This window comes from Vulpes vulpes, chromosome 1, assembly GCF_048418805.1.
Source record: "Vulpes vulpes isolate BD-2025 chromosome 1, VulVul3, whole genome shotgun sequence".
NCBI classification, from domain to species: domain Eukaryota; kingdom Metazoa; phylum Chordata; class Mammalia; order Carnivora; family Canidae; genus Vulpes; species Vulpes vulpes.
In genome coordinates, this window is record NC_132780.1 from 132,666,781 (window position 1) to 132,689,181 (window position 22,401).

The 22,401-nt window shown below is 56.4% G+C and overlaps 1 protein-coding gene across 2 annotated transcripts; it reads right to left on the bottom strand.

Annotated features, from left to right (window-relative positions):
- Positions 1 to 480: 480 nt before the first annotated feature.
- On the bottom strand, positions 481 to 17,499 carry SPDEF (SAM pointed domain containing ETS transcription factor). 2 transcript variants are annotated; one of them, XM_025991202.2, is made up of 7 exons: positions 17,435 to 17,498; positions 17,133 to 17,272; positions 6,638 to 7,102; positions 4,335 to 4,532; positions 3,213 to 3,260; positions 2,958 to 3,104; positions 481 to 1,154 (listed from the first exon to the last, which is right to left on the bottom strand). In XM_025991202.2, the coding sequence occupies exons 3-7, from the start codon at positions 7,071 to 7,073 to the stop codon at positions 976 to 978; spliced, it is 1,008 nt and encodes a 335-aa protein (XP_025846987.1). In that variant the 5' UTR covers positions 7,074 to 7,102; positions 17,133 to 17,272; positions 17,435 to 17,498; the 3' UTR covers positions 481 to 975. The 2 variants fall into 2 exon arrangements, with proteins under 2 accessions (XP_025846987.1, XP_072601758.1); XM_072745657.1 differs by lacking the exon at positions 481 to 1,154 and adding an exon at positions 2,580 to 2,770 and having other exon boundaries at positions 17,133 to 17,499.
- Between the last annotated feature and the right edge of the window lie 4,902 nt (positions 17,500 to 22,401).

Genomic DNA, 22,401 nt, shown 5'->3' on the forward strand with positions numbered 1-22,401 from the left:
CCACCCCTTTTGCTGCAGAGCCAGGGTCCCAGGCAGGAGGCTGAAGTGCCCACCCTCTCCTGCACCCCTGCTGCCCCATCCAGAGCCCCCGAGGTTCAGGGTCCCCTCGAAAGAGGGTTAGCACCCTGGCCACTTTAGGCAGAAAGCCCTGATGTACAGCAGAGCATGAGGAAGCCACCTTCTCTCCATTCCTAAGTAGGGGAGACTCCCTTCAGCCCCAGCCCCACTCCTTCCTTTCGGTCCGCACCTGGAAGGGAGGACATGTGGGCCATTCCAGCCCCTCCTTGGCCTTGAGGGCTCACTGCCTCTCTCCCACAGCTTCTACCGATCAATTATCCCTTTCCTGGTAGGCTCAGCTCAATGCTGCTTCCCTCAGGAAGCCTCCTTTGACCACCCCCAGGCCACTGTGACCATAACCACTTTGAGCATTGGTGGCCTCAGGGCTGTGCCACTCACTTGCTGCAGACACCAGAGGCCACATTGGTTTTCTAGTATCTTTATTACCTGTTCCCAGGAGCACCCTTGGCTCCCCAACCCAGGGGTGCAGAGGTGTCCTAGCACCATGGCAAGCATGGTGCAGAATGGGTGGCAGGGAGCACCGGACTGCGAGTGGCCTTGGCTAAGTCACTGCTGTTCCGTTGGCTCTGCTCTGGAAGTTCTGGGGTCAGAGGTTGGGGTGGAGGGATGGCCTTTCCTGGAGAGCTGTGAACACTGAGGACTGCCCTGGTTCCTTCCATCCTCCAGTGGACTGGGCACATGAGCAGTCAGGCCTGAGGGTGATGCACCCCCACCCTGGGGTCCCTTGGGCCCCTGAGAGCTCACTTAAACCCCTGGGAGCAGTGGGTTGTCCCCTCCCTGACCTTGGGCTCCGATGCCAGCAGACTGCCCTCAGCTCAGGGTCTGGCGGAGGCAGGGGCAGGCGGGAGGGGGCACTGGCAAGGGCGAGTTTCAGGCCCAGGGCCTGGCCCGCAGCCCTCAGATGGGGTGCACGAACTGGTAGACGAGGCGTTGGGAGATGTCTGGCTTCCGGATGATGCCCTTCTTGTAATACTGGCGGATGGAGCGGCTCAGCTTGTCGTAGTTCATGGCGGGCCTGTTCTTGCGGATGCCCCATAGCCGGGCCACCTGGGCAGAGTCCTCAATCTTGAAGATGCCTGAGGGAGCAGGGATCCCAGAGACAGAGCCAGGGGCGGGCAAAAGACCAAAACCAACAGGTCAGACTCAGAAAGCCAAGGGGGCCGGTGTCAGCTGGAAGCAAGGGCCAGGCTGTGGGGGCCGCAGTACCTATACCCAAGGTTATGGTGAGGGTTGGAGGCTCTGTGCAGAGTGCATCACAGGGCCCAATAAGTGGCAAGTGATACCATGGAGTCACAGACCTCCTGAGTGCAGGGTGAGCCTGTGTACGGTAGTGGGTTATTTGGGGTCCTTGAGACGTGGTCCGTGCCAGCCTCTGCTCCTCCTGTGGGGTTCGCACAACCATTCAGAAGCCCTGGGGGGCTCTGAGCTGTGGCCACAGCTCCTTTTTCAAGGTCATCCCCACCTCCACTCCCACCCCTGCCACTTTCACCAACAGTTTCCAAGCCCAAAAGAGCTCTTGGCCATCCTCAGCCACTTAAGCCAGCACAGCCCTATCTGATAAGATTGATTCCGAGGAGGCAGAGGAAGCCGTGGATTTGAGCCAGGCTGAACTGGGTTCGAAGACTGGTTCTGCCCACTTCTACCTTTGGAAGCTATTCTGAGGCCCCTTTATCCAGTCATTGGAGGGGGTCGTAGCGACTACCATTCATGGAATGGTGACAGAAAGAGCTTACAGGGGAGGCTGAAGGAAGTGCCCCCAGAGAGGAACCATTACACTGTTAACACCTCAGTTCTCCTGCCAACCCAGGCCAGGACACCCCCTCCAGGAAGCCTTCCCAGACCACCCTGCCCTCCCTGATCTTTCCCTAGAAGTCTACCATGGAACTGTCTCCCCGAGGACCGGCTCACATTAAGTCTCAAATATACATGAGGGCTACCGCCCCTTGTGCAGGAACTTCTTTCTACCTCCTCTAACCCTGTACGTCCTTCACACTCAGCCTGTCACCTCCCCCGTGAAATCCTCCTGGACCAAGGCACAGCTGGCCCCACCGCCGACATGCTCTGCAGGCCAGCTCATTTCACTGCTAGCTCTCCTACCACGCTGCAAGTCCCTCCAGGATGGGATGCAACGGAATCTTCCCTCTACTGTCAGGACACTGATTGTCCATAAATGTTGCCTGGGCAAGTGTGGACGGAGGAGGTACTCAAGGAGAGGTTGTTGGATGAATGAACCCAGTTCATTTTAAGATAAGAAGACTGAGGTCCTGGTAGCCACAGCTACAGATGACAGGATGGGGTCTAAAACCCAGGTTTCTTGTCTTGGAGTTTTTTCCAATACACGCACACACACACGTACACACACACCCCACCTGGTCCTGTCCAATGAGACAACCACTAGCCATATGTGGCCTTGAGCACTTGAATGTGGCAAGTCCAAACTGAGATGTAGTCTAAGTGTAAAATATACACCAGATTTTGAAGACTTAATAAAAATACCTCATTGATAATTTTCGATTAATTATATGTTGACATTTTAATAACGGTTAATATCAGATTAAATAAAAGTGTTCTCAAAATTAAAGCTGCCTTTTAAAAAAGTTTGATAACGTGACGTGGTTACTTGGAAGCCTGAGGCTGCGTTTGCGGCTCCTATCGGGCTTCTCATTGGACCCCATCCGGCTCCCCGGAGAAGCTACAGTGTTGAAGGCGAGGACCGTGTCCAATTCTCAGCCAAGTGCAAACCCCTTAGTGTGGCCCGGGCACCGTGTGGAGTGGGTGTCCAGACCCCTCAGCCTGCCCCCAGCCCCCCAGGGCCTGGCACCTGGTAGGAGGCCAGCAGGTCCCCGCCAGCCCCCTGAGGCCTGTTCCCCGTGGCTCACCCTTCTCTTTGTTGAGCCACCGGATGAAGCGGCCGTAGCTGTGCGGCTTGAGCAGCAGCTCCTTGAGAAACTGCCACAGGTGGATGGGCTGCCCGGAGCACGAGGAGTCCACCTCGTTGTCGGTCCAGCTGTCCTCGCTGGTCGAGGCTGGGCAGCCGGCGGGGGAGGCGGTGAGTGGGGGGCCCCCTGCTTCGGGCGCAGCCAGCCCTCCAGCCCGGCCCCGGCCCCGGCCCCTCCCTGGCAGCCCTGGCTCACCGCAGTAGTGAACGGTCCCAGGAGAAGTCCTCTCTTTCATCCAGGCCGCTGCAGGGCAGGGAGAGAAGGCTAGAGACCCAGGGCTGACCCCAAGGGTGTTGGAGGGGGCTTGGGTGGGACTGTGGGGCCTGCAGAAACGCCCCTCTGTGGCCAAGCAAGGGGGCACGGAGGCAGCCAGCTTCTGTCCCCATCCCCACCAGGCTCTTAGCCGGGCACTGACTGCCGCTACCCTGCTGGCCACTGGGCTGGGCAGGACAGTGGTCTCTACCGGTCTCTACTAGTGGGTAGGCCTTTATTCATCCCAGGTCCCTAAGGGCAGGAGCCTTGACTCACTGAGCAAGCACTGCTTCCTCCCAGCACTGGCTCTGTGTAGGGCACACAGTGGGATGCCAGACAATTCAAGGGTTAAGGAGTTGGCACGCAGCCATTAAAAATAGGGCGGCTGTAGAGATGCTGATGGGGGAACAAGATCCGAGATGCACCAAGAGCAGACCTGCAGACTGGTGTGATACTCTGGTGCTATTCGTGTTAAAACAGGTGAAAACCACACATATATATCTCCTTGTACATGTGTGGACTCTCCCCAGCAAGGTGCGCAAGAAACTGAGGACTGTGCTTGCCTCTAGGAAGGGGGTCTGGGGGTCACGAGTGACCAAGAAGATTATTTTTCATGGTACTATTTTCACTGTGGTCTTCTTGGAAATCATGCACGTGTACTACCTCATTATTTCTTTAATGAGAAACAATGCAAAGCAAAATTTTTTTTAAAAGGACAAAGAAGGACCTCATAGTATCCACGGTCCCCATCAGCTATGCCATCCATGTCCCCCCCCCCCCATTTAACTCCTACCTTTTTTTTTTTTTTTAAACTCCTACCTTTTAACTTCCCACGTGCTCTGCCCTAAGTTCTGTGGGCTTGACCAGGGCTGGGAGTGGGTCAGGGCTGGTGAGTTAGCCCAGGATCCAGGCAGGCAGGTGCAAGTGGGGCTGAGCCCAGACTGGGACCAAGGGTTGTGGCCCCAGCAGAGAGCAAGCCCGGCTGGCATCCTGGCCTAAGCATCCCCCTTGGCGTCCCTGGCTTGGGGCTTGGAAGGAGCTTGTCTCCCCCAGGCCATGTCCCACCTGACTTCCAGATGTCCAGGTGGGCGTGCAGCACGTCCCCACCCAGAGGTGAGCGCTGGCGGAACTGCTCCTCTGACATGGCACACAGCTCCTTGCCCCCCAGCTCCTGGAAGGCCTTGCCCACAGGCGGCAGCCGGTACTGGTGCTCCGTCCACAGGAGCCACTTCTGCACGTTGCCAGGGCTCCAGTCCATGGGGTCTGGGCAAGAGATACTCCCTCAGTTCCACGAGCTACTTGAGGGCACCACCCCACCTCTGGTGGGGTGCCTGTGGGAACTGGAAGCAGCCTGTGGCCAGGACCACTTGCTTCTGGGATGAGAAGGGGCCAGGCCAGACAGGACCTTGAGGAACCCCGTGGAGGAGGGTGAAAGGGCAAAGGCCCTGAAGGCAAACTTGGCTCAGGGCAGGGCAGCCTGGGGCCTCTGCACCACCCCACCTCACTGGGACCTCAGGTTCTTCCCACCCTTGCAGTCCCTCCAAAGGATCTTTCAGGAAGCCCCAGCCCTGGAGAGGAGAGTTAAGCCAGAGACACCTAAGCTTATCTTCCAGCTGCCTCTTGCTTTCCCCAAACCCTTCAAGGAGCCAGAAAACCTGACTAGGAAGTAGTCCTATAACCCCAACCCTCAACCCCTGCTGTATTTTACAGATGAGGAAACTGAGGCACAGAGAGCTCTAGCCCCTAGTCCTATGGTGTGCATAGTAGCTTCTTGGTGTATCTACACTGCATGAATGAATGGCAGGACATCAAGTGATCATGGGGCAGCTATGGGCCTCAGAGGCCAGGAAGAGAGTCACTGGCTAGGTCCTGGGTGTCTTCCTGGGGGGCTACTCTGGGCTGAGCCTGGCAGGGCACACGGGGAGGAGGCCAGGCTGATGGGCATGGTCACAATGGGCCTCCAAGTGGACACCGTGGTCTTAGCTGGTGCCCCAGCTCAGTGACCTGCAGGCTGGGCTGCCCTCACTTAATAAACCCATTTTCCTTCCCAGGGTCAAAGCAATTTGTTTCTGTCCTCATTGTTCGAGAGCAGGCCCTTCCCTCTCCCTGTGTGGGAAAATCTCCAGGGGTGGGAGCTGGCATGGGCATTGGGTAACTGGTAGAGGAGGGCAGTAGCCGCTTCAGAGGGGGGACACCAGCTGGGATGGGTGGCGGGAGGGTCCGGGGCCCGATGACTCCGATGGGGAGGGGCTGAACCTGGGGGACCCCTGAGGACTTTTCTGTATGAAAGCAGCACGAGACAGCGATGCCCAGACACCAGGACCCAGCATCCCCGGAGATGGATCAGGCCTGCCCAAAGCTGGAGAGATGATGCGTGAACAGGGGGCTGGAGACCCAGCAGCCCCTCGATCCAGAGTCAGCGCCATATCCACATCTTCCGGGTCCCTCAGACACACATGTGCTTGGACCCCTGAAGTCCCCCCGTCATCATAGCTCTCCTCACTACCAGACCAGGGACACATTCATCTACGTATCTATGATCCATTTCCCTCACTGGCATGTCACGAAGGAAGGGGCTTTTGTGTTGCGTTCACCGCTCAACTCCCCCATGCTAGAGCAGGGCCTGGCATATTAAGAAGTTACTGTTTATTGAGCATCTGTGATGTGCCAGGTGCCTTCCTAGGAACTGGGTATATGGAACTGGGCAGTGAACAAAACAAATGAAAATCCCTGCCCTTGGGGTGTGTACATTCCAGTGGGGGAGACAGACAGCAAATACAATAAATCAATAAAATATGCAGGGTATTAGTTCATGTGATGAGGGGAAAAAGGCAGGTAGGAAGAATAAGATCTGGGGTTATGGACATAATTTCAAGAGAGGTGTCAGGGAAAGCCTCGTCAAAACAGGCAAGGCATGAGCCCAGTAAATATTTGGAGAAAGAGCATTTTAGATTGAGAAAGGCACAAGCCCAGTAAATATTTGGAGGAAGAGCATTTTAGATTGAGAGACAGGGAGATGCAAAGGTCCTGAGGTATGAATGTCATGGGAACAGCAAAGAGCAGGTGTGGCTGGAGCAGAGTAAATGAGGAGAGCATGGAGAGGTGTCCACGGGGACGTGGTGGGCCAGATGGTGTAGAGCTCGGATTCCCTGCCTCCCGTAGTTGGGGCTCAGAGAGGGTCCAACCTTCCTAGGCTCACAACTGTTAGGTGCTATGGGCTGACTATGTGCAGAATCAGCAGCATCCCTGGGGCTGTGGATGCAGGCCCAGGGGTGACCAGAGTGCCGCAGGCAGTACCTTCGCCCCCCCCTTGTGACCTCAGCCCTGCTTGTGCCCCGCCTAGGAGGAGGGCCCGCGGGAGGGCTCACCTGCAGTGATGTTGAGCAGCTTACAGGCTGTCTCGATGTCCTTAAGCACCTCGCCCACCACCATGGACTGCACCTGTTCCAGGGAGTGCTCTTCCAGGGTCAGCCCCCCCGGTGCCAAGTCCAGGCTGCCCCCAGGAGCTTGGCTGTCGATGACCGGGCACTGCTCAGGGTCCTCAGATGGCTCCTCCCGAGCGCTGGCCCCGGGGCCCTTGGCGGCCCAGCTACTGTCCTCAGGGTACAGCATGTCAAAGTAGGAGAGGTAGAAGGTGGACAGGCCCTGCTCAGGTGTGGCAGGTGGGCTGGGGCTCCAGTCCCGTCTCTCAGGGGCCACTGCCCCCACGGCCGCCTTTTCCAGGCCTGTCCGCAGCAAGGTGTCAGGGGGCAGCAGGAGGCGGCTGGGGGACACGCTGCTCAGGCCGGGGCTGGCGCTGCCCATGCCGCTGTCGCTTGGGCCGGTAGCTGTGTCTACAGAAGTAAGAGAGAACAGAGAATCAGGCTCTGGCTGCTTCCCCATCCCCCTGGGGGCCACTAAGCTGGTTACGGGGATGAGGGCCCAGTGGGCAGTGGCCAGGCCTGGGAGAGAGAGCTGGGGCTTCCGGGTCATTGGGCAGTTAGGACAGGGCTGGGCGGATCGGCTTCTGGCTAGGAAAGACAGTGAGGTATAAGCAGACAGCTCCCTCAGTCCCCAAGGAAGCCAGCTTGGTTGGAAGCAGTGAATCTTTATGCATGTGGTGTGTCTTAGACACCTTCTGAGGTTCTTGGCCTCACTGAATCCTCACCGTGGAAGGCATGATTAGCCCCACTCGGTAGATGAGCAAACTGAGGCCTGGACAAGGAGTCTTTAATGTCCAGCCCCGGCCCAGATCCCAGTCCACCACTCTGTGGAGGAAGTTCCTACTGAGAGCTAACCTAAATCTGTCTCGCTGTAGCAGAGTTTGTGTTCTTTTATTCTTCCTTAAAGAGGATAGAGAAGGGAGAAGGTCACCATCACCTTCACCTGTCAGGTGAAGGAAGAAAGGAGCAAGAGAGGGGTGTGACAGGTTAGCATCTTCTCACCAGTTGGGGAAGCCGGCCCCTTCCCCTCCCATGGGGCCATCTGGGGGGCGGATACATTTCCAGCTAAACACCTCTGAAGTAGTCACCGAACAACACCACACCAACCCAAGAGGACTTTCTGGTCCCCATCCCACCTCATCCTCCCCAAAGATGCTGCCCCCGGCCCTCCTGGCTCCCGGGGCCCTCTCCTTTCCCCTTGTGCTGGAGGAATGAGGGCTGAGGACCTACAGGTGAGCTGGAGGAGGGGGTGCTGGTAGGGGTGCAGAGTGAGAGTGGGAGACGAGGAGGTCAGGTGTGGTTAGAGGGCCATGGTCTGGGGAGCCACAGAGGCCCACTCTTGGGGCACCTGGATAGCTCAATTGGTTAAGCGGCTCCCTTCGACTCAGGTCATGATCCAGGAGTCCTGGGATTGGGACCCACATCCCTCAGCTCCCTGCTCAGGGAGCAGTCTGCTTCTCCCTCTGCCTCCCTTCCTTCCTGCTCGCTCACTCACTCACTCTCTCTCTCTCTCCCTTCCTCTCAGACACCCACTCCTCCTGCTGTCCCAAGGCCCCCAGGGGGGCACCACGATTCAGGAGCTAAAGGCCTCTTTCCCCATCTGTCATGCAGGCTCTGCTTTGCCTCTGAGCCCTCTTTCTCTGAACCCCATATTAGAGTAGGTGGCTCAGGAGAGGCAAGGGACCCAGGGGATGTACATACACCATCACACCAGGGTTTCTGGGACTATTTCGGGGACCTGTGGGCCTGGGACTCCAGAATAAATCCCAGTGGAAGGTTATCAATAGGCTCCCAATAAAATCAGTAGGGACAAAAGGAGCAGATAAACCTGTTAAGAGCAAGTCAACGTCTGTTCTTAAAGCCGTGTTTCTTTCTCTTTTCCTCTATTTTTCTGTTTTTAAATTCAATTAGCCAATATATAGTACATCATTAGTTCAGATTTAGAGTTCAATAATCCATCGGGTGTGTGTAACACCCAGTGCTCATCACAGCACGTGCCTTCCTTTTTTTTTTTTTTTTTTTACTTTTTTTTTTAGCACGTGCCTTCCTTAATGCCCATCACCCAGTTACCCCTCCCCCCTCCCCTCCAGCCGCCCCCCCCCCCCCCCCCCCCCCCCCCCCGCCCCGTGACAGCACAGAGGGTCATAGGGGAAGGGAGGGAAAACTGGATGGGAAGTCATCAGAGAGGGAGACAAACCATGAGTGACTCTTAACTACAGGAAACAAACTAAAGCCGTGTTTCTCACGACGTGGTGCCTCGGACCAGGAACAACAATACCACCTGGAAACTTGGTAAAAATGCAAATTCTCAGGCCTGTCTGGGAGCTACAGGATCAGAAGCTCAGGGAACCCAGCGATGCATTTCAGTGGGGCTTGTGGGTGATCCTAACACATGTTCACGTTTGAGAATTGCTGCTTCAGAGGCATCTGGCCAGTAAAAGGGAGAGGCTTTAACCAAAGGACTGGTAGGCTCTACTGGGGGCATTTATGGTGCCACACTGGGACAGAGAGGGGGCTCCCTGGCCCATTGCAAGTCACCCCATGGTACTGACCCACTTAGCTTTGGTGTGTGTTTGCCCTAAAGAATCCAGTTGGGAAGATACTTCTGGCTTCTCTAGGGCTGCAGCTAGCCCCTTCCACGCCTTCAAATATCTCAGCAAACAGCGATCTTTCTCTCTGGATAGCAGTTTGGTGAATGGAGCTCAAGGGGCATTTCAACTCCCCCTTGTCCCCTCCCTGTGCAGTAGCCAACTTTCCTAACTTTACATGGCAGCCGTGTAGTTTCCTGTGGCAGAGAGAATGCCAGCAAGAGAGAAGGGTGTTCCCTTTGATTTCGATTCTCCCTTTCAAGGGCTCCTTCAGGTGACAAGGAAGGAAAGGTCAGGGTGGGGTAGGGTGAGCAGGGAAGGAGGGGGGCTGGGATTGCGGGGGACAGAGGGCAGGCCTGGAATCATTTCAAGGCCTTCTGTGCAAACACACATGTGTGCTGTGAGCCCAACATTATTTACCCAGGCAGTGCCAACAGCCCGCTCTGCTCCTGGGTCCCCACCCTGGCCTGTGCCCACGCCCTACCCCCTAGGAGGCCCCACCCCAGGAGAGCCCCCTCTCTGTCACCCACCCCTTCCTCATCACCCCTACCTGCCTCCTGCCCCATCCACGTCCCCCAGAACTCTCAGGCCTGCCACGTTAGGACAGTCTCTGCCAGCACTCTGGGCCATATGCCAGGGAGACGGAAGCTTATCCAAGAAGCAGGAGAACTTGCTTCCCTCATGGCACTCCTGTTTGCTTGGCCACAGCCACAGGTAGGATGGGAGGCGGCTGCTGTGTTTCGGGGCACAGCGGCATTGAGGGGGTCAGTGAGGATGAATGGGCAGGGCAGGTGGCAGCATTTGCTAGGCAGGGATGTGATGACACGTCCCTGACACGCAGTGAGCGTGCCTCCCTGAGAGAAGCAGCCCGGGCCTTCTTCACATTCCTGTTTCGTGGAGAGGGGAGTGAAGGTGCAGAGGACTAAGGGATTTGTATCCGGGCCTTTGGACTCCTGGCCCAGGGCTTCTTCACGTGCACAGAATTCCCTCCTCCTCCCCACTCCACAGTCCGGCTTCCCCTCACCTTGCTCCTAAATGCCAAGGCACCTGCTCCCAACCAAGGCTTGATCCCGGCTCCCGATACCTCCCTACTGAAAAATAGGTCAACAATTAACCATGTGGTGGGAGGAAAGATCTGACTGTCTATAAGTGGGGAGGTGGTGGGGAATGCTCTGACCCCAGCAGCCCACATCTGGGGGGATTTTGGTTTACTAGACAGGGAGCCAGGGGTTTATGTGCCTAGACTGCTAGTCTGGAGTCCCCTCCAGGCTCCAGGGTTGGACTTGGGAGGGAAGAGAGAACTACTCAGTGTGTACATCCTATGTCCCAAGCATTCGTGCCCACATCCCCCTAACTACCCACAACCCTGGAGGGACGTGGGCCTGTTTCATAGGTGGGAACAGTGAGGCTTAGAGATCTTACACAGCTTGCCTGAAGTCCTCAGCTGGCCACATGCAGGCTCTGCTCATTGTATCACATTCCCTCTTAGGCTTCTGCTCCAGCCAGTCCATTTTCCCAGGGTCCTGCCCACTTCTTGACTGGGCAACTTAACCCTCTAAAGTCCATTCCCACCTCCTGGCTGCTCAATCTACCCCACCGTCAAGCTCTTTCCCCTTTAACACTCCTTCACTGGGCACCCCTGTGCTCAAGAACCTCCCATAGCTCCCCATTGCCAGCCTTGCACAATTCCGATGACTGGTACCCACCTCTAAGCCCACCTCCTCTCCAGCCCAGATAATCAGAGTTGGAAGGACCATACGTTAACGTGATCATTTTATAGATCACATATGGGGAAGGGATTCATTGGCTGGTCAGTGGCAGGGTCTAGACCAGAACCAGGGATGGACTGACATCGTAACAATATCCAGGCTCTAAGGACAATGGCATTTTCCCCCTGGCCTCAGTGCTGTGGGTACAAAGTGGCTATTTTCTCTTGTGCTGCCATCCCCCTGCCCAGTGCATGCCCCTTCCCTCTCATTGAAATTCAGCCCAGAGCCCTCCTCTCCCAGGAAGCCCTCCTTGGCAGGTTCCTTCTCTGACTTCCCAGCTCTCCCCATCTGTGCCACGTAGTTAGCCATGATTATGTTCACAGGTGACCATTCACCCGAGAAGACATATGTACACTGGGAAAAATGAGGATCTGAGAGTGGCAAGGACATGCCCACAGTCACAGCAGACTAGGACCAAACTGGGGCCCTGCTGACCCTCAGGCCCCTGCTCCATACCCCTGGGGCCCTGGGACAAGCCTCTGTGTTTGCCAGGTCCAGGGCCTTCAGAAGGCAGGCCTGGCTCTCCCACCGGCCTCTGCTGGGCCCGGGGTGCGGCCCGTCTCCCGAGCAATGCCTTCAGCTCCGAAACCTCGAGTTGATCTCTTCTGGATTAAACCACATGTCTGGATTAAGGCTCAGCATGTCCTGGCTCCCTCCTGCCCCAGAGGCTCTGGCTCAGACTTCAGACAAAGAAAGTTTGGTAACAGCTGGTGGAGGCCAAGGCCCAAATACAGGGCCAGATCGACAGGGCAGCGGCCAGAGGGATTAGCCACCTTGGGGCCCCTTCTCTCAGCACCTCCCACTTGCTCGGGAAGGCAGATCAAGGAGAGAGGGCAGAGGGACCCTGAGTTAAGAGATTTATAGCAGCTGTTCCTTGCCGCTGCCGGGTCTGTGGCCCTATAACTCCCCTCCCTCCCGAGTTCTCACTCCCACCCTGACCTGGCACCAGCAAAAGATCCCCGATATCTCTTGACGGCACAGCCTCAGGGAGATGCAGTTACCAAGGAGGTCTTTACTGAGGCCCTGGGCTGTCACAGGATTGGAGCCCGTTTCCCATATCCTGCTCAGTCCAGGCTCCCAGATCTTACCCGGCGAGGGATTGTAGGTGGCACAAATGTCCTCAAGCCCCTCTCAATCCTGGGACCAACCTCAGTCTGCCCTGAGCTGAGGACCCTGGCTGCAGACCCCAGTGAGAAGAGCACCAAGGGAGGGTCGGTGGGGCAGGGGGTGACATTGCCTACCACGGAGCTGGCCTTTCTCCACCAACCAGGGCAGCCCTCCTCAGGCTTCCTCACTGCTCGGCCATGGTCCTGGCTGGCAGCCCCTCCCTCTCCATGCAAGGGCCTCCTTATGAGGGAGGTGGGGACGGTGGGAGGGCAGAGTGGGTAGGAGCCACAGGGGCCGGCCCCCCAGGCCCCCAGTCAGCACCTGCGAGAGAAGACTGCTGGGAGTCGGGGGCCAGTGCTCACGACCTGCCTGAGCAACTGTGTTTGGCTTCTCTGAACCCTCCCTGCCTCTCCCCTCTACCTTCTCACCTTCCACTCCTCCTACTGTCCCCTCACTTCTACTCCCATGCTCCTGCTGCCCTCCAGGGGCCCCCAGCCCCCTTGCCCTGTGAAATTGCTCTTCAAACAAGCTGGACCCAAGAAAATTACCCAGCCTCTTCCTTACTGACCAGGCTTCGCTGTCCAGAGCACCGCCTCTCTGCACTGGACAGGCGACCTTCTTGCCCGGGAAGATGTCCAGGCTCAACACCTCGGGCAGCTCCAGCCTTCCTCCAGCACCCCACTGTGGCCATCCCCACACACCTGGTTCCCCTTGGGGTCTTCAAGGCAAGAAAAAGGGAGGTGGGTCTGGCGGGGGTGGGCAGTGGCTGGCGGAGAACTCACCTATCTTGGGTTCAGTGTAGGAGCAGGGGAGGCAGGTTTCTTCTAGGTCTCCTGGCTTTCTCTCACCTCCTCAGATCCCAGACATGTGCAGGCCACTGGCCTGACAGTCCAGGAGCCCTGCTCCCTGGGGGGGGGTGCACTTTGTGGAGCCAGTCAGTGGGCCCAGGAGGTGGATGTAAAGAATGGGGTGTGGGGGTGAGGCTAGATAGGAATCAGAGGCTGGGTAGGGAGTCAGGATGCAGGGCCAGGTGGCAGGAGCAGAAAGGTCAAGGGAACTTCAAGGAAATCTGGTCTAGTCTACTTTTCCCATAGTTCCCACAGGCAGCCAGGAGCCCAAAGGCACATTTGTATGAGCTATGGCTGCCGTTTGCTCCAGCTGCACGAGCACCGCTGGTGTCCATCCATGCCGCCTCACTGACACCGCTTGCTACCCCTTCTGAGACCAGGTGAAGGCCAACTGAGTAAACTCCTTCGTTGGGCTGTCACAGCCATCCCGTGGGGCAGCCACTATTACTCTCACCTGACAGATGCGGGCGTGAGTCCGTGGGGACTGAGCACTTCTCTCTTTATACATGGTACTGTGACTTGGCACCTCCCAGACCCTCAGGTCTCCCCTGCTGCCCACACCTGTCACCACTGCCGAGGCCACCCACTGACCCAGCCCCTTGGAGATGCCAGCCCCACGAGGGCCCTGGGTGGCACGGATGCCTGCAGCCTGGAGGTGCAGGAACCCGCCTCAGCACCATGCTTTCCCCTGTATTTGAGTTTGCTCCACTGGAAATGTGGGTCTCTGTCCTGCTCTGTTCGCACTGTACGCGAGGCCCTGGGCAGCGCTTGGTGCCCTCTGGGCCCCGGTCTCCTCTTCTGTGCTCCGAAGGGGTGAGTCATCTCTCAGGGCTTTTCTAACCCCACGGTGTCTGGATTCTATGATCCCCTGTCCCCATCTCACCCCTCAGCCTGGCTTGGAAGGTGGATGGTGGAGAAACAGAGGTGGATCCCAGGGGCTACCTTGACGAGTAGAAACATAATTCATGGGGGACATTTGGGCAGAATGAAGGATGTGGCCGTGTCTCCTCCCTGCCTCCTCTGGAGTTGGTGTCCAGGGCTTCTGAGAGACTTGGTCCGGCCTCCTCACCCAGCAGGGCCCCCGCCAGGCTGCCTCTTGCCTCACATATGACCCTCCATGTGGGGTACCCCCCCCCAGCAGCACTGAAGTGCTGACACTTCAGGCCCAGAGCTCTGGCAGGGGCTGTGGGAGTCAGAGGCAGGAAGAACCTGCTGCCCCAGAGCAGAGAGACCTAGGCCCCCACCAGTGTCACTGGTCCCAGGTGCTGAGACCCTAGCTGGGCAGTCACCCCCAGACCCTTCTCCTGAACTCCAGAGCTAGAGCAAGACAGAAGGGCTCCTCAGTTCTGGTGGTGGCCAGAGAGACCTCACTGTCCCTCTGGAAGATCCTGGGTGGGCTCTGGTCGGACTGGTGCCCAACAGAGTCACACTCAGGTGCCTGGCTAGGGAGGAGAGGTCAGGAGGGATGAGGAGGCTCACCCTCCCCCAGTCTGGGGCCCCATTCAGCTGCTGAAAGGTGGGAGAGGAGAATCTGGCAGGGGGCGCCTCCTGAGCAGGGATCATGCAAACGAGGCAGGGGAAAGGAGCCCAGCATTAAATGTCAGGAAGAGCCCAGGGCAAATCGGCTTGTGCAAAGTTTGCTTTGGGAAGAGTGGTTCTACCTGACAGGCTGCTGGCTAGGCTGGGATGCAGGGTGGGGTGAAGAAAGGGAGGGGGTGGGGCGGGGGCAGGGTCCCAGACCAGGTTTGAGCCCCAGCCCCTGGCCCTCTAGCTCTGGGACTGGTGTAAGTCACTTGGCTTCCTCAGAGACTCAGTGATCCTGTCTGTTAAATGGGCTGTCAAGAGCATGCTTTAAGGAGCTATAAAGATTGAGGGCATGAAGGTGGATGAAAGTTCCGTGTGAACTGAGATGGGCTTAACATTCAGGAAGGTGGCACCTGGGAGCAGATGAGGGGATGGGGTAGGAAGAGGAGAGGGAATGGTAATGGGGTGAGGAATGAGGGTAACAAAGGAAGAAGTAGGGAGTGATGGTCGGTGGAGCCTGGGGAGGAGTTGAGGTTGGCAAAGAGGGAGGCCTGGGCCTTACCGGAGGTCATCCTGCCCTCTAGGTCAGTCTTGGGCAGCTACTGGCCTCACTCAACCGTCTCTGGCCTCTAGGAGGAGCCAGAGCCAAAGCCAGAGCCGCCTGCCTCTCCAGACCTGAACCTAGGGCTCAAGGCTGGGAAAGCACACATCTTCGAGCTCTGGCAAATCCAGCCAGCTAGCCAGCCTCCACCAACTCCTATGCAGCCTGCAAAACCCAGCTCCAGATGATCCCTTCCAAGAAAGCCTCCTTTAACGGAGGAGACCACCTTGTCTAACCTTCTCATTACACAGACAAGGGCTACAGGGAGGAAGAGTGACTTGGCCAAGGTCACACAGCGTGGGCCTTAAGCCCATCCCTTCTTGCCCTCCACCCAGAGCATCTTTGTCTGCAGGTCAATCTGAAACGACTTTGCAGGTTACACTCAAGCCTCACCAAGTCGCTTGAGGAAAAAATGGGGCTCTGATTGTTTCAGGGCTATTAGCTTTACACCTGCACTGACCTCAGTAGTAAAAAGTGGGTTCTCCTGGTTTTCCTGCTTATTGCCAACATCGCAATTTTAGACCACCAACTGAGCGACCACCCTGCTCCCTCAAGCTTGGTGGACAGAGAGTCCCTGTCTCATTCAGGGGGTCCTTGTGAAAATCGAATGGCATCTCATTTATATCTCATTTTATAAGTGGCATTTTATCACAGGTTAACTCACAGTAAGCAGGTCTAAGAGGGACTGAGTTTTGGTCTCTGGGGCCCCCCATAGTGCCTGGGGCAGAGGAAATTATTGTCATTTCTCAAGGGAGAGGGTGGCTCCCCATCCTGGGAGAGCATCTCTGCTACACCTCAACTTTCCAGGGGCCCCGAGTCTGTAAGTTTGGGGTAATGAGCCCCCACGCTGGGAGTCCTCGGCTCCAGCCCCACCCCCAGTTGGGCTAGGGCTTGGCACAGGTCCACACATATGCTGGGGAGTCTCCTGCCCATCCCATCTGCCACCTCAGGCCCCAGGGCAGCCTGATGCCTGTTTGTTTTGTTACTCAGTGGAGCAGCTGGTGCTGGGGAGATGCAGCTTTATTGGGGATTCCTGTGAAGCTGTTTATTGGGGTGGTGGGGGCAGGAAATGAGGCCTCGTCCCAGCCTTGGCCAAAGAAAGGGAGAAAGGCCATACTGTCATACAGGGGACAGGCCTGTGGCCTGGCTCTGTGCCTGCCCACTCCCCAACACACACACACAGATGCCCATGCACCTGCAAGCACATACCCATACACACACACACAGGAATGCACACACATACACACCCCTTGTCCAGCTTCAGGGGGACCCCCCAACATCCAGACCCTTCAGCTCTCTATCCCATCATTACCACTGTCACTTCCCTCTCTCCACAGAAGGCATCTGGCAAATCTTAGAAAGGGGGGTCTTCAGGGACATCCCATTTCCCTGCTAGTGTGCTCAGACTGGGGCCCACAGGCCATTTGCTTCCCTGGGTCCCTGAACCCCCAGCAGTTAGCTCTGCAGCTCCCCAGACCACCTGGGTCCTGCACCCACCACTGCCACAGCCCAAGCCCTGGCCCTGGGCCTGTCTCCGCTGCTCCCAGCCTGAGCTTGGCCCCAAGCCTCCAGGCCTCAGCAAGCCCCTGGACACAGTGGCCTGGCCCCAGGCAGACCCTTCCCTTGGCAGAGCAGCTGCAGCTGGCAGAGCAGAAAGGTCGCCTGTGTTTTACTAGCCAAGCAGAACTGGCCGTGTCTTAGGGGCCGAGGCTCTGCACCTGCAGAGCCGCCTCCCTCAGGCTGCATAGGCCGGGCTCAAGGTGTGGCCTTGGGGGCTCACGCAGGCTCTCGGGTCCACCCAGGGAGGCAGATGGGTGGCAGGGGCAGGGGCAGGGGCAGGGGCTTCTGAGGGTGAAGGACCTAGAGCAGAGGGCCAGCAATGCCTGGGAGGCCAGTTCTGAGCTCACAGACCATGCCTCCAGTCCTGCTCTCCCGTCACCCACCTCCCCACAGCTGCGAGGAGGACACCCCCCGCAAGGCACTCAGTGTTCCCACCAGACTCACCCGTTAGCTGCCTTGTGCCAGGGAGTCGTCCACCGCAGCGCCAACCTCGGGGGAGGCCAGGAGAAGGCGGAGGCAGCGTGGGCCACTGCTGGGGTTCAGCCAGGCATCTGGGGGACCAGTGGGACAGGAGGCCAGCAGGGCTGGGGGCAGAGGTGGTGCTTGGGTGGGCCGCTGGGGACCTGGCCACCCTCGAGGGGTGGCCCTCTGAGATCCCGGGGCCTTGTGTCCTGCAGGGAGCCCTCTGCCCCCAGCCCCAGGGCCACCTGTTGGCACGGTGGCAGGACCTAGCTGAAGGGGCTTACATGGAGGCTGTGGTGGGCTTAGGGCAGTGTGGACACGGGCAGAGTGCAGGAATGTGCTGGGAGGAAGTCAAGCAGCCGTGAGATGAAGAGTTGGCCAGGCCTGATTTCCCATTATAAGTAATCCTTCCTTATTTACCTGAACAAATACGCTCCCTGCTTACCTCAGACCACAGGCGGGCTCCTAGTTAACCCTTGCAGGCCTCCTTCTCCTCAATGGGGAGCCACACTCTCACCGCTAGACAGCCCACTCACTCATTCACTCATTCATTCACTTACACACTCATGTTCATTAGTTGATGCATAGTTACTGAGCTTATTTAGTATGTGCAAGGCACAGGGGGTACATCTAGAGGGACGTGGGGTAGGGCCCTGAGAGGGAACAGCCAAGATTGGGGAACAGACAAACAAGCTCTGTGGTAAGTCAGAGCCACCCATGCCTCCTCTCCAACGGAGGTCTGCGGAAGCACCCAGCAAGGCAAGTCAGAGAGGGCTTCCTGGAGGAGGTGCCATCTGGCTCTCCAGGCCTGGGATGGAGGGAACTTCAGAGAACCCTGTGGAAAAGGACCAGAAGCTCGTGAGCCCACTCACTGCGTGTGGGGCCGGTGTTGTCCGTGTCCCCCGGGGCCTGGTGCAGGTCTAGCGTGCAGTGGTGCTCAGGAAGGATTGGAAGCTCACTGCCCCAGGCCCAGAGCTGGGGGTGGGGGTGACAGGCAGCAGCAGCTTGCTCTCCAACAGCCTCTGAAGGATGCAGGTGAGGAGGTACCCATGCTTGGCCCCTCCACATCCATGAGTCCCAGGAGGACCGCAGAGCCGAGTGAGCTCTCCACTTCCTCCCCATCCTGCCAGGTGGGTTGCGGGATGTCCCGGGAGGGCAGGGGCTGGCTCTTCCTTTCTTTGGATCACCCAAAGACACCAAGCCCCTACTACCCCCGTTCTATCAGATGAGGGCATCTTAGATGATGCTCACTGTTGTTTTCTGATTTCAGAAGGAACCATGTGGCTGCTCACAGTGAGAGTATTCTGGGGCTGCAGAAAGATTCCAAGGCCTTCGGCACTGGCCCTCTCACCGTAACGGAGGCCCCAATTCTCCAGCATCTGCTTGGACTCCTCATCCTGGAGAGCCCTGTGCTTGGCTGTTATGGTCACCGGCACCTTGGTAAGGATGTTTCCATAGTCAGTCCCCAGAAAAAGTGGAAGCAGGCTGGGCTGGAGATAAAGATAGGTCTTTAGGCAAAAACCTAAAATCGCTACAGGCGACCAGCCCAGCCCCCCAGGGCCAATAAAAAGAAAGACCTGTCTCTGCTTGGGTGGCTCAGCAGTTGAGCACCTGTCTGCCTTGGGCTCAGCGCGCGATCCCAGAATCTGGGATCGAGTCCCACGTTGGGCTCCCTGCATGGAACCTGCTTCTCCCTCTGCCTGTGTCTCTGCCTCTCTCCCTGTGTCTCTCATGAATGAATAAATGAAATCTTTAAAAAAGAAAAAAAGAAACAAAGAAAGACAGACCTCTTTCGTCCCAGGCAGGATCTCCTCCAGAATACCTTTCATACCCCATTCCCCTGCCTGGCAGGCAGCCTTCCTCTCCAGTCTCGCAGAGTCTTGTGCCCTTCTCTGCACTGTGACGCAGTAGTAATAATGACCACTGCTCATTATTAAGCACCTACTAGGTGCTGCTTGACACTCAGGAAATAAGATATTGATCATATTATATATATATAATATTATATACATATATATAAAATATGTACTATAACATGGGTAAGTACAGGACTACCCCCAAAAATGCTCGTTCTTTTCTTTCTTTCTTTCTTTCTTTCTTTCTTTCTTTCTTTCTTTCTTTCTTTCTTTCTTTCAGATTTTACTTATTTATTCATGGGAGACACAGAGAGAGAAAGGCAGAGACACAGGCAGAGGGAGAAGCAGGCTCCATGCCGGGAGCCTGACGTGGGACTCGATCTCGGGACTCCAGGATCATGTCCTGGGTTGAAGGCAGGTGCTAAACCGCTGAGCCACCCAGGGATCCCCAAAATGCTTTTTCAGTGGATGGGGTGTCAGAAATAGTCACTCCTATTGTCCATTTTCCCTATTTCCTCAGAAACAAGCTCCTAATTTTTGCCTGGGAACTTGGTTACCTGGAATAAAGACTATCCAGACTCCTTCGCAACCAGACTGTGTGTCCAGGTCCAAGTTTCATGTGCCAGTTTCTAACAATATCTCTTAAAGGTAAACTGGCATGTACCATTTGCCCCCTTCTTCTGGACCTTTCCTCCATTTTGCTGCCTGGAATGCAGCTGTGATGGAGTGAATTCTGGTTGCCATTTTGGACCATGAGGACCAGGTGGTGGATCAGTGAGCTGGATGGAGCCCAGGTCTCTGAGGACTGCATAAAACCTCCATACTGGCTCTGCACTGCGTGTCTTGGTAAATTTATTAGAGAAATAGACCTTATGCTTTTTGTTAAGTGTGGTCTTTAATATTAAAAGCCAACTTTGATCCTAGCTGAGACAAGAAAATAAGCAGATGAAGACAGAACACACTTGGGGCACCTGGGTGGCTCAGTGGTTGAGCGTCTGCCTCTGGTTCAGGTCGTGATCCCAGGATCCAGGATCGAGTCCCATGTCGGGTTCCCTGCATGGAGCCTGCTTCTCCCTCTGTCTCTGTCTCTGCCTCTCTCTCTCTCTCTCTCTGTGTGTCTCTCATGAATAAATAAGTAAAATCTTTAAGAAAAAATTAAAAGAGACAGAACCCTCTTCCAGCCAGAAGTGATATCCCATGGCTGGGTGGCATTGAGAAGGCACCTGGTTGTGCCACAGACAATCTCGGCCTTGGGAAGGCTGGCCTTTGAATGCCGGATAGCCTTACCCTGGATGCAAGGGAGCACCTTGTAGGTGTCTCCAGGGATGGGTGGACTTGAATGGATGGACCAGGCTAAGCTGTGCTGAGGGTGGACAGTGATTCTATCTGCCCAAGCGTAGAGTATGTGCCTCTGAAAGCTGGGAAGTTCCAAGAGGGAACCAAGGAGAAGACTTTCCATCTGTTCAGCTCGGGCTCACATGGGTTAAGGTGCTAAGAGGTGACTCTGAGTGACTTCAGAGGTGGGCTCAAGGCAGATTTGGTGGTCACTCAGGACATTCTGCTGGGTTCCAGGGGAAGGGAAGCCCAATTATAAACTATCTGTAACCCGTGAAGGGACTCTGAGGGACACACACCTCTCAACACTTTGATCCATCCAACATCATGCTGTGGCACCAACTCAGAAATTGACCCAACTATACAATCAGGTTCTTTCACTTTCCAGCTTCAGGACTTTGACTAAGTGTCTGAAGCCTGCTGAAACCTCCTCTCCCCATCCCCAGAGAAGTCTCAGAGCCACTGTGGGAAGAGATATAATATTGGTGAACGTGTTCTGTGAATCGAGACACCTGTCCCGATGTCCTGCTGCACCAACCACAGCCCCCCTATTTGATGTGTGTCATCTAACTCCTCATAGCAACCTCTCCATAAATATTGCTATGTCCATTTTCCAGGTGAAGAAAATGAGGCTGGAATGTGAGAAATGTCTTGCCCAAGGTCATGCTGAGAAGCAGAGTCAAACTCAAATCTGGAGTTTCCTTGATTGTGCTGTGCCTGGTAGGACCCTGTTAGTATCCCTTGTCCCCTCAGGGTCAAGTCTCAGGTCCCGGGCATGAGTCACTGGGTCCACTGGGCCATGCCCCTCCCCTCTCTGGCTGGTGTCCTCCTCAACTCTCCTCTGGCCAGTTCCCATCAGGTGAAACGTACTTCCTTCATCCACATACCACCCACCTGTTGTGGGCACCCTCCAGACCTGGGCGCTGGCACACCACTCACATTGGCCTGATGCCACTTCTTGGGGTTTTTCTCCAACTCACTGAGATGGTGTATTCTCTCTTGCCACTGGGAGCTCTGAGCCCCAGCCCCAAGGACAGTATGCTGTGACAGCCCAGGACAAGACCCCAGTAGGAGCCTCTGCTGAGTCAACACCCGGATGAACCAGTAACATTCTTTGTCTGTTGCTCAAATGGATTTAAGTTGAGTTTCTTCTACTTGGGATTACTCCTCATCCTTCAAGCCCCATCTCAAGAGCTGGCACCTCCAGAAGGTTTTCTTGTGTTCCCTCCAGCCCTTGCAGATTCCCCATTTCCCATTTCTCTGTACTCTAATGTCTCCCAGTGGTTCTTTTCTCCCTAAGATTCTCACCTGTCCAGGGCAGGGGCCCCGGAGCTGCAGCAGCACAGAAGCCTGCACACAGATTATGGGTCCTGGTGCCAAAGGCCTGAGCCCTCTCCCGGGGTGCTCCTGCCACCGCTCACCCATCACCCATCTGAGAGTGAGAGCACCTAGTGGGGGCAGGGCCCATTTACTAGCAAGCCGGCTCAGGCCCCTCTGAGCCTCGCTTACCTCCTCTGTTGTGTGGAAATCATACTTGCCCTGCTGACCTTGTGGATAGAGCACCGAGATGTGTGAGTGGCCGCTGACATTGGCTGTTGGAAGTACTGTGGAAAGGGCAGTCAGTGTTGGTGGGTCGGTTGGTCAGAACGTCCCCTTCCTAGCTTTCCATCCTCCCATCCTCCCACCTGGGTCATCCTAGGAACTGCAGCCTTGGGGTGATGGCAGGGTCAAGGCTGGGCCTCATGCCAGCCAGAGAGATGGGGCTGTCCCTCCCAGTTGACACAAGGCCCTGAGAAGGAGGGAAGACTGCCCTGATGAGGTGTAGAGAGCCTGGGGCTGGTCCCTCAGATGGGACCGCAGGGGCTGATGGGCAGGAAGCCTGGCATGCCACCCCCCAGAGACCATCCAGTTTTTGTGGCACAGTGGGAGACTCTGAGACCAGCGAGGCTGGGGAGCAGACCCAAGGACACACTAAAGGGCTGGGATAGAAGTCCAGCCTCCAACTGTACTTCTGTGTGGCGTGTGCCAGCTCATCTAATTTTTTTTTTTAAGATTTGATT

What these genes read in the sequence shown, in the direction of transcription:
- SPDEF (XM_025991202.2), bottom strand. Translation starts at nt 7,073, where the DNA reads ATGGGCAGCGCCAGCCCCGGCCTGAGCAGCGTGTCCCCCAGCCGCCTC. An exon ending in TGGGACCGTTCACTACTGCG is followed by an intron (nt 3,105 to 3,212) that starts GTGAGCCAGGGC and finishes CCGGCTGCCCAG; the next exon opens with CCTCGACCAGCGAGGACAGC. An exon ending in GTGGCTCAACAAAGAGAAGG is followed by an intron (nt 1,155 to 2,957) that starts GTGAGCCACGGG and finishes CTGCTCCCTCAG; the next exon opens with GCATCTTCAAGATTGAGGAC.